At 33.8% G+C, this 11,814-nt stretch overlaps 1 protein-coding gene across 1 annotated transcript; it reads left to right on the top strand.

Annotated features, from left to right (window-relative positions):
• Positions 1 to 3,419: 3,419 nt before the first annotated feature.
• Positions 3,420 to 5,342, top strand: LOC110872121 (pectin acetylesterase 8-like). The gene is made up of 8 exons (XM_035975904.1): positions 3,420 to 3,437; positions 3,543 to 3,611; positions 3,744 to 3,840; positions 4,161 to 4,180; positions 4,290 to 4,367; positions 4,467 to 4,572; positions 4,701 to 4,843; positions 5,087 to 5,342. The coding sequence occupies exons 1-8, from the start codon at positions 3,420 to 3,422 to the stop codon at positions 5,150 to 5,152; spliced, it is 597 nt and encodes a 198-aa protein (XP_035831797.1). The 3' UTR covers positions 5,153 to 5,342.
• Positions 5,343 to 11,814: the final 6,472 nt, after the last annotated feature.

An 11,814-nucleotide genomic window follows, 5' to 3' on the forward strand; every position in this document is an offset into this window, starting at 1 on the left:
TTACACATCCAGATCCACATATATGTGTCATATGAGCCGTAACTTTTATTCATTCCCAAGCCTTTGATTTCGTTTCTTATGTTCAGATATGCAAAACTAGCAAAGCTAAAGAACAATAAAATGCACGCCCAAAGATGGCGATAAACTTTCTGAAGTTACGGTAGTTAACCATATCCTGTATCACTTCAATTTACAGTTCTATTATATTTTCTTCTAAATTATTATACTTTGTTTAAGTGTGCAGAATTGCAAATATATACCGGATTTCTCATGATCGTTTTGGAAAATTTCACTGCAATACTGACATACATGTTGCCAAGGAACCCAGAGGTATACATTTATAATTATTAGTTATAGGTGGCAAGATGTGTGGGTTGGCAAGATTGATAAGGGTTGAAATGGTTCATTTCTTACCAAGAGTGGAAATTGGCCGGTTGGATTAGGTTGACCCGTTTGATATAAGATAAAACCCAAATTGATCCTTTGATAATTAAAATGGGTCAAACTAGCCACCTCCAACGTTTTGCGATAGCAACAACCCACGTCTGCACATATGCCTCTTTTTGTTTTTGTTTGAACGCCATACAATTGCTAATTTGACCTTCTTGATATCCACGGTTTAATGATTGATTTTATTTAAAATAACTTATAACCACTCAGATATTTGGAATCTTACTACATTGTTTCTAAATTCATGTTTTAGCCATCGTTTAATCTATTGAAGCTTTATACTTTCAAACATAAGTATCAATTTTTTATATGGTTTTTATTTTTTGGAATAATACTTAAGGAACAAATGAAGAACTGCGAACCTACAGAAGAATATGGAAGTGCTTGGTAGATCCATTTATGGTTGTGATGAACAAATAACATAAGAATACCGTTGACTTTGTGGTAAAGGTGTTACTAACAAATTGATAAAAAAATGGATGGTTTTCGAGGGGCTTACAGAATCATTCAAAGCTAATGTTGAAGTTAAAAGATTATTTACATGAAATGCGAAAAGAGATTGAAGAAGACGATGAAAGGAAAAAACCGAGTTAGAAGCTATGCAGAAAAACAATTGACAACCACTGAGAAAACTTTGAAGCAACGGTGCATAGGCTTACAAAACAACTACCTCTTGAAGGTCATGAGTTTCTAAGATGTGTACAAGTTTTAGTTACACTTAGTGATTGTAATTGACAGTAGAATACATTATTTTTAGTTCAGAAATATATGTTAAATTACATCAAGATTATTTATGATATGTATGTTGCTATCGTTATGGCATAATTGAGATAGTAAAGTTACTAAAGTATATTAATAGCAATTGTAATGCTTGAAACAATAAATTTACAAAGTTGCATTTGAGTGTAAAAAGAAGTTGCGTTTAATGTAAAAAAAGGTTGCATTTGTTTATATTAAAAATAAAATAAGGGCTGCATTAAGTCTAGAAAAAAGTTGCATATATTGTAACTAAACTATAATAAAAGTTGCATTTGAGTATTAAAAAAGTTGCATTTCAAATTAAAAAAGTTGCAATAGAATTTAAAAAGGTTGCATAAAAAAAGGTTGCATTTGAGTAATAAAAGCAACACTTTCAACAAAGGTTGTATTAGACTTTAAAAAGGTTGCATTAGGTCTAATGCAACTGCTTCTAATGCAGCTCATGATAAAAGGTTGCATTAGACGTAATGCAACATTTTCAAGGCCTAATGCAACATTTTACCGGGGTTGCAAGAGGTTCATTTTCTTATAGTGTTAGAGCATCTAGAAATCCATTTTGGCGGGAAAACGATATGGGCTCTAAAATTCACACGCGGACCTCCACTTCTTTGATTTGGTACCCGACTATTCGGACCCTGTATATTTTTTGTAACCCTAATTCCTTTCATTCTTCCTTGAGAAGCTACTAATCTCTCTATCTCCTTCTTGCCGTCGCTTCTTTTCTAAAACCTAGGTATGATGTTGGTTAACTATCTTCTCCGTGACCTGCACCGAGTTGGTGGCTGACTGGGCTTTTTATTTGATCAAAACTTTATATCAATCAATTCATTATATCATCTCTGAAATCTCAAGTCCATTTCGGATCCAGATGTTGTTCAAGGTAAGAATGTATCTGTTACATTAATGCCCTGGTGATGGAAGATTTGGGTTGTCGGAGAAAGCATACGGGCTCCATAGCGGTTCATCGCAACAACATCGATTCAAAAGTTCAAGGTATGATTTTCCTTTTATGGTGTTTTGTTTATATTTCTATTCAGATTAAATTTAGTATTCTATGTGACGTGAAATCTAGGGTTTGTGTTTGTGTTTTGGATTGGAATTGAATCTCATTTTTTCGTGCTTAGTTGTGTGTGAGAGTCTATGATGTTTTTCAACGGTTCCGATTGTTCAACTTTTGGTAATCTGGTTTGTTTATTAGTTTTTATTGTTATTGAAGAATTTATAATTGATTTTCTCGTGGATTTTGCATATGGATTTTTTTTAATCAAGTTTGGATTGGATTTGATAATTTGTTTTTTAGATAAAGCTAAGGAGATTCAAGGATTCAGTCCATGTAATATGTAATGGTATGTGTGTTTTTCTTTTGTTTTTTTAACAATTATGATCTGAATCATCGAACGTTTTTCCATGAGTTATCTGATGGAAAAAAATACATGGCGTTATTATCAATAGCTTCAGTTGAATAAGATGTACATATTAGTATAAAGCGGCCTGCTGATGTTCTTCAAACCAAGCAGAATGGGATGATTCATCAAGATTACATCATGTGACTGAAGTTATTTTTGTCTTTCAACTTGGCGATTGTATCGAATTTAACAGTTTTCATTCCAAATTTTTAACTTCCTTATGCAGTTTGCAGGGTCTTGTAGGTGGCGGGTCAAGTGAGTTGGGTTATATCAAAATCGGTTGGGTCGGGCTTCTCCGGTATATTGTTAAACTAAGCATTTTTAATATATGTAAAGGTGGGTTATTGTCATTTGGAATAGGTCAAAAGGATTTAGGATATTATAAGCATTTTTTAATATATTAAAAGTGGATTATAAGCTAAAAAATGGTTTTAACCATTTTGCTCTCACACCATGAGTAGGTGAAAAAGAATTAAAACTAATGTAAGGCCAAAATGGTCATAATTAACTTGAGTTAACTAGGTTGGAACCCGTTTTAAATCATACTTAATAGCCATCTATACATACTTGGCGGGTAGGGTGGGGTATGGGAACGGTAGGGAATAACTGGGTTATATAACGGTTTCAAATTTTTTATATGGTCTTATACCAGGTTGTATTTTCTACAAATTTTAAAAGACTAAACATTTGGCTTTCCCACTTGGCGGGTAGGGTGTGGCATGTAGAATTTGGCGGGTAGGGTGGGGTATGTAGAATTTGTACACGGTTCTCCTATGTATCGGGTTTCCCACTTTTGTTTCACCCATGAGTAAAGTGCAACTGGTAAAATAGTATATTAATTTTATGCTATGAACTTGTACCTTTATTCTGGTTTCTGAATATGCTCTATTTAGAAATATCATTTTGACACTTACGAACTTCTTTCAGATTGATCATCGGCACACATACTGTGAAATCATGCTCTCAAAGGTGAAGATACCATTGCATGAACTTATGGTAAGCTAAACTATTTTCATTTTCATTTTTGTTATTAAAATTTTTGTTTTTTAGCTAACAAATACAAAAGCCTGAACATGTGCTTGATCTGAAAGTCTGGATACTTGAAATTGATTTTTTTTTGAAACTTAGGATTATGTCCTCGCTTTAGATGAATCAGCACTGGATGCTGATCAGGTGGAAAAGCTTATAAAGTTGTCCTACAAAAGAAGTGATGGAAACGCTAAAGGTAATATATCTTTTTATTTTTGTAATTATTAGAGGTGTCCATTTCGACCCATTTGGTTATGATTAGATGATCAGGGTTAATCCTGTAAGGGTCAAATGGGTAAACTGAAAAAAGGGTAACTAAACACCCGACGGGTTAAATGGGGATCAGATCCGTATTTATGCTTTCCTAAACGACTTTTACAGTTTGTCGTTTCGTTTTTCAGCATCATGAGGAGGCCGTGCAACAAGTCAAAATGGGTTCATGGTGGATGTTCATTCTACTTTGATTGAATCTGCCTTTCACTTTAGTTTGTTTATTCATATTGGACTTTTGTTAAGATATCGATCAACCACTACAGGTATGTTCTTGATCTTCAATTAACTCCATGTGTAAGAGTATGGTGACGGTGGTGGTAACCGGTAACTGTTATACTTTCTCAAATTTTATTTATTTTTTCGGTTTTGCAGTGCTTTTTCCCTGAAAACGTGGTCCAAGAAATAGAAACACCACTTTTTGTAACAAACGCGGCCTATGATTCAGGGCAGGTTAGACAAACAGTTCAGTATATATTGCAGTGTTCAGTACATAATATAAACGGTTTACTTTTGATGTTTTTTGATACAATTGCGGTTTACATTCTATAGATAAAGAATGCAGTAGCTCCTGGGGTAGTTGATCCTCATGGTAAATGGCACGACTGTAAAATGGATATTGAGCAGTGTTCATCTGAACAAATTGAGATCATACAAAGTCACTAATCACCCTAAGATAAATCATAGAATGTAATTATATAGACAAATGGTGTTTTGGGTCAATCCAACTTTCCCGGGTGCACTCTATATTGACTAATGGTTATACTTTTGATTTACATAATTCAGGTTGGAGTTCATACGCGCATTGGATGGATTTTTTTGGCACTTCTTCACCAAGAGGGATGTTTATCAACTCTTGCTATGCCCACTGCCAAACTGAAATACAAGAGACATGGTATATGAGTGATTCACCCATATTGAGTAACAAGGTAAAGTGGGCCAGCCCGTTTGTTCTCTTATAAGTGAGTCGACTTGAGTTATAATTTATCGCTGACGGGTCAAACGAGGATAATTAGTTATAAACTTTTCATAAACTTAAACATGGGTTGTGAACTTGTAAGAGACTTATAAGCTTATTGATTGCTTATGATCCGTGTTTATAACTTTTGGTAGTTTTTTTACACTTAATTGGGTTTGGGTATGTCGTCAAATTCAGTTTTTTGTGTACTCAGTTTTTCAGGTTGCTTCGGGTTAGGCTTGGAATGTGGTTTCGGGTCAGTTTCTATAACCAATTATAGGTAAAATCGACAACGCGCCAATGCTTGGATACCATATATGGTCCATAGTTCATGGAACTTTTGTTTAGCTTCATAACTTCGTTTTAAAGGTTTATTTGCTAAATTGGTGGGTTGAGCTACAAATTTTGAGATCTTTATAACTCGAATTTGTGGATTGAAAATTATATTCTATTTGACATTTTTTTGACAATGGCTCTACATAAGTATTGGCTCACCTTAAAGGGAAAGTTGTTTTCATGATCTTTCCAAATGGTGAATTTCCAAGTATTATTTTCATCTTTTAAATGACTCAAAAACTAATCTTTATCATGTCAATATAAGCGAGTCGGGTAACATGTCAAAACGGGTTGGGTAAGAATCTGATTAAGATCATGTTAAGCACCTGTACACATGACAAAGTGATTTTTTGGCATGTTCTAACAATTATAATGTAGTTCCACGGATCATTTACACTACATAGGGACATCACATGAAGGTCATGTTGCAACACGCTCTGCAAGACTAAATCTGATATCTTTATTATGGTTTATCCAATGAAAATATAAAGGTAATTTTGCAAGGTTTATGTAGGGATATTAATTTGATTAACGTGTCTTGACTAGAAAGTCTTTACTATTTTGATTAGTGTGTATAATTCATATATTTTACATATGTTACTACCATGGTTAAAGCTAATGGTCCATACACCGAAGAAAGTCGCCTTCGAAGTCTCTGTTGGCTTTCGTTCAGACCTTTATATTCTCCAATAAGATCGCAATCTTCTTGAAATCCTACTATCCGTTAGTATTCTTTCTATTAACATGTATATAGCTTAAAACGATTCATATGCTTGATTTAAAAAGATTTTCTTGATTTAAGAAGATTTGCAAAGGAGAGCCAATATATATTATGTGTGATTTTTAATATGCAGGTCGGAATGTCAATTACGTTTAAGCAACAGTTGGTCATTTCTACAAACCAACCCTTAAAAATAAAATGCCTGTTGTTCACCTATTGCGAGCAAAACTGTAAGTAAACAATTTTAAATCTACTCAAATAGTGTGGATAGTTATAACTTTTTTCCACCTTTTCCTTGCGGAGATGACAATTTCAACCTATTTACCTTTGAAAGGGTCGAGTTGGGTTGGGTTGGGTTGGGTTGTGTTGCGTGGTACCTGAATCTTTGTATATGTCTATAATCACTAATGTGTCAAATGGGTAAAATAAAAAAAGAGCTTAAAAGGTAACGGGATGAATTCGTCCAAAGTTATTTCAATGCTTATAAAGAAAAAATATATATGATGTTTAAGTTATTTTAATGCACAGTGGTTCTTGCGAATCTTAACATTTCAAGCTGTACCAAAATTTAATTTAATCTTACTTTACCCTTTTCAACCCGTAACCCCTCACCCCCACACACACAAAAAAAAAAAAAAATTGGTATGAGTGTTTTTTTTTTTTTTTTTGGGATATCGGTGATATGCAACATTATGTGGTGTGTTTATAGTGTGTCTTGCGGCATGAGACTACAATTCATGCGATTTTGTTTGTATGGCGTGAATTTTTAATTCTGGGTTTGGTTGAGTTTTTAACCTACTACATGAGAAGATGGCAGGAGCTTATTGATGAACATGGGTCAATATGAGAATGGTAAAAGGAGAGCTAAGGACAGAATCATAGAAATACAAGCACATATTTATCTTAGACTTATTGTGGCGTGCAGATTTAACGAGCATAAGTAATGGATGTGTTTTTTCACTTACAAGCACACATTTACCATAGACTTAGTTTGGTCAGATAATTTGGAATGGGTCCAACTGGTAATCAATTATGGATTTGAAGCAACATATCAAAGGGAAGTTGTTGAAGTTGGAGGTTGATCATCGAAATACATCAAGTTATCAAGATATGATTGTACATGTTTCAAACCATATTGTCAATTAGAGTATTTGATTCATTTAAGATTGATGTGAAACAATTATATAAAGTTTAGTTAATTTTATGATTGAAGTAGTGTGATTGTATTAAGAATTATATACCTAAGTAACTTGGTGCGTTTTTGTCCCAATATCTCAACAAGCTTAGTATCGACACCAAAGTTTATATAATATAGTATCGACATTAAAGTTTATATTATATATTTAAACACTTATAATTTGGTTGTTTTTTTTTGTAGAGGGAACTCAATTTACTAAGGGAAAGGTTTTGGTAACTCGAAGGATATGCATCTTCAAAGGGACTCGAGTACTCGACTGTCTTTAAATTGTATATCACTGTATCACTAATTTATGTAACATGAGACTTTTGTATTTTATTTTATTTATACATTTATATTTATCTTAATAGTTTTCTCCAACCCGGGTAGCACCCGGGTGATAACCTAGTAAATAAATAAAGTAAAACAAATATCTAATAGATTTGTCCTCTTCTTTTTTTCATAGATTGAAATTGTTCCATCACATCGTCGTCTTTTACTTCACGTAAAAAATCATTTTCGACCGCACAAATCATAGCATTGTTCAAAAATTCCAGGCCCATTCGATTGCGTAAATCCGTCTTGACAAGCTTCAATTTCGAAAAACATCTTTCAACGGTTATGGTTGCAACCGGTAAAGCAAAGCTAGCTTCACTACCCGATAAACTGAAGGAAAAGAACTATGCGTTCCTGTTTCAACCATAACACGCGCAAGATCACTTATTCTATTCAAGTTTGCAAATTTATCACCATCACTTATAGTGTGACGAAATGGGCAATTAGGATTTGGATTTATTATTTTCAATTGATTGGTATCTTTGTAGTTATGTATATCCGTCCAATATGGTTGTAGTACTGTATTACAACCATATTGGACGGATATACATAATTGTAAAGGTTAACATCACTTTAATCAACTTACAAGAAATAGTAAGTTTTTGAGAAATGTTAAAAAATCTCTGCTTGCGTGTGCATATATAATATGTGTGGGCGTTCGGGGGGGGGGGGGCAAAAGTGAAATGGTACTAACTTTACCGTTATTTTACTAATTTCGTGAAAATAACGTTAAAAGCGGTGAATGGTTAATCACGCATAATAAGGTGACGTTGATAGCTGAAAGACATGGGGGTGCATGCACCAGTCTCTGTCCCGATTGTTTGAGTGTTATGTGTCTTAGGTCCAAGGCTTGATAAAAAACTACAATCGAGCTGGTAGAGGTAAGGCTGTCTACATCTACTCTCCTCAGACCCTACCTTAGATTTGCTATTAGTGAGATTTACTTAGTATAATGATGAGAAACGTTACATAAAGTTTATTACACTTTTTATTTATAAAATTATTTTGTGTAGTCCATATAACATTCGGCTACCTATTTATGTTTTGTACAAGCTCACAGTCTTTCAGGGGCGGACCTAATGTAGGTTGGGGCGTAGCCCGGGCTACGGCTCAACTTTTTTCCGGTAGTGTAAAATTTTATTTTTTTTTCGATTTTTATACTAAGGACACCCCTCAACAAGTACTAGGACACCCCTGAAAAAAAAATTTACAAACTGAAATCAAGCCCAAATAATACTGATTATATTAGCCCAAAAAAACAAATGATAGCCCAATAGTAATTAGCCCAAATAACCAAATAATAATCCAATAGTGTATTAGATTGTTGTGCTAATTGTGATTGTGAGTTGTGAGCATTCTTTATTTCTTTTCTTCTTGAGTTCTTGAATTGTTTAATTTCGATCTAAAAATTAAAAATAAACCTAGCCCAATCTAAAGTCAGACGTAGATACTTGTTTGGCACGATTTTTGAAGGCAATTTAAATAGGATAAGGCTACGGAATCATGGAGATCGAGCGAGAAACTTGGAGATCAAGGAACTACCGGGTGTTACTATTCGGTTTCTTTTATTTTCTAGTTTTCTTGTTTTATTCTAATTAATTCCTTCTAAAAACTTATTGCCAATATTAATTCATAAAACCTAGCCCAAATGTGATATGCTCAATATTGATTCGTTAACCTAAATACTAATAACTTAAAAAAAAACTAGTTTATAAAATTTAATTCGGTAAGGCCCAAGGGCCTTTTTTTGGCTCACCCAGGGCACTTGAATTTTCAGGATCGGCCCCGCCCCGTAATGCAGGTAAAAAGAATTATGTTCTATAAATGTATCGTAAAAAAAATTTGGGATACCCCTGAATATTTCTTCTAGTTCCGCCACTGCAGTCTTTTGTTTGTTTACTTGGGTAAATACTTTTCAAAAGATCACACTCATACTTGGATTACCTCAAGCGGACAAGATAAATTGTGAAGTTCTTCTTTCATTCACGACCAATAGACCAAAACACGTTGATGGTATTTGAAGAGGAATATTTTTTATGAAACTCAACATTTCTCATATGTGTGGCTGATATAAAACACAACCCCTTAACTATAATTAACACAAGTAACTAGCAAGATTAAAATAATTCAGTTATCATAAAAAAGTATTAAATAATTTCAACTTTGTATTTTCAAACATATATAGTTTATAGATGTAGTTTATATATATACACCTTTAAAAATTTGTATAATATAATATTTACCCAGCAAAACTCAAAATATCTAAAATTTATTTATTTAAATGCAATTTATAATAATACTATTCTACCATTCTCGTTCTTAATAATAAACACAAAACTCTTTAATAGCTTAAACCATAAACCTTAAATCTTAAAAGTGTAAGTTGTAACTCGTCTAAATGTGAAGAAAACAGGGATCCAAAAATAAGTGGTTGGACGAAATATAGGGAAATGTTAACATACAAGACCACCTTATCGTGCGAAGCATATGTGGGCATCTCAATCGTGTACATCTGACCTACCCTAGGCCTTCAATTGAACGCGGTGGCACAATAGTAATCAACTTGACATAGTTATGCACGTTATTGCATAATTATGCACGTTATAATGCATAATTACATACATTTTAATGCATAATTACGCATGTTATTTGCATAATTACGCATAGATTAGGTTAAACCCTATAATTACGCACGTTATAATGCATAATTACGCACGTTGTTGCATAATTACGCATGTTATAAAAATTCAAAACCTGCATGCCACCAAGCATGAAAATAACGCATGTTAAACTCAAAATTACGCATGGGTTGTTTCAACCCTAATTACGCTTTGTTTGTTGTAATGAGGGTTCCTGGGTTCGAGCCTCACCCCCCACCATGTTTCTTGTTGCTCGTCTACCTGTCATTAGTCTGTAATCGTCTTTGTTTTCTGTTTAAATGCAAATTGTCATGTGCATTAGGTGAACTTGAATTTGAATCCTCGACCTATGCATAATAACACACGTTATCAGATGTGTGTAAAAAAAATAATGACCTGTGTCTCAATCTCCTGCTCGCGCATCTTCACACGATAAAATACTATTGTATTCTACACTTTCTCTATAAATATATAATAATTTTTTAGATGCTAACGAAACCATTCATACAAATTTATATATCCGTTTTATTACCCGAAACCATAATTGTCATCCTATCTTACAATAAAAAGAGGACCAGTATCTAACTCATGAAATTATAGTAAGATGGTCCTGCACATGTTACACCTTAATCATAACATTAAAATCATTGTCTAATTTAGCTTCAATTATTCACCCATCCCACTATCACGTCTAATTTAACTTCAATTAATCTTCCATCCCACTATCACATTAGCTCATCATATGATCACGAAACATATATGTTACTTATCAATATGCTTTTGTTATACAAATTTTGATTTGCGCACCATTAATTTAATATATAATTATGAAATTAACCTCACAACTTTTTTACTTTCAACTTTGGTTCTCTATACTTTTCATTTTTCGCAAAATTTTCGTTTTACGTTCCGTTCTAAATTTTGCGAGTTAACACGACGCAACGTGTGTGTGGTTAAACAATTTTACGTCGTCTATTTTTTTTTCAGTTTAACAGGTTCATTGTAACGCGGAGGTCCTAGATCGACTTAGTTATCCTTTTATATGTTTTACTTTTCGGTTTAATTTCTTCGCATTAATACGCTGCAACTTTAGTGTTGGTGATCGCTGGCAGTAGTGTGGCATTGGTGGAGGTGTGCTTAACAATAGTTATATATAAATCGGGATCGATGATGTACAAATCAACTCCCTTTGTTGAATACTGAAAGTTTATCATGACCAGTCCATACAAGTCTATCTTGTTAGCTAGAACTGATGATAGCCAACTGAATCGATGATCACAGGGCCGGCCCTGAGAATTCGTGTACCCTGTTCGAGCTCGAAAAAATCTACCCTTAGGCCTTAACGAAATTGGGTATTGTGCTCACTAAAGGTCTAAACCTAATGCCAAAGGGGTTAATAACTAATCTAAACCATATAAATAGTTTTGTAAGGGGGCCTATGTTGGTGTTTGTATGGGTGTACCCTATTAAAAAAATATTTTACATATACATATCAGGTTTTTTTCAGAAAAAAACGTGTCTCTCGAAATATCGGGCCCTGGCCGGTGGTCCTCCCCACCCACCCCAGGGCCGGCTATGGATGATCACTAGCCGAAACGAAACGAATCTAACCCAATGGAATCAAACCAACGACAGCTAACCGTATTGAATCTAACAGGTGATAGCTAACTGAATCGAATCGGAAATGGTTATTAAGTGATACATGAAATTGGTGTGGGTTATAAGAAAGTTGT

This window comes from Helianthus annuus, chromosome 8 (assembly GCF_002127325.2).
Source record: "Helianthus annuus cultivar XRQ/B chromosome 8, HanXRQr2.0-SUNRISE, whole genome shotgun sequence".
In the NCBI taxonomy this organism is placed as follows: Eukaryota; Viridiplantae; Streptophyta; class Magnoliopsida; order Asterales; family Asteraceae; genus Helianthus; species Helianthus annuus.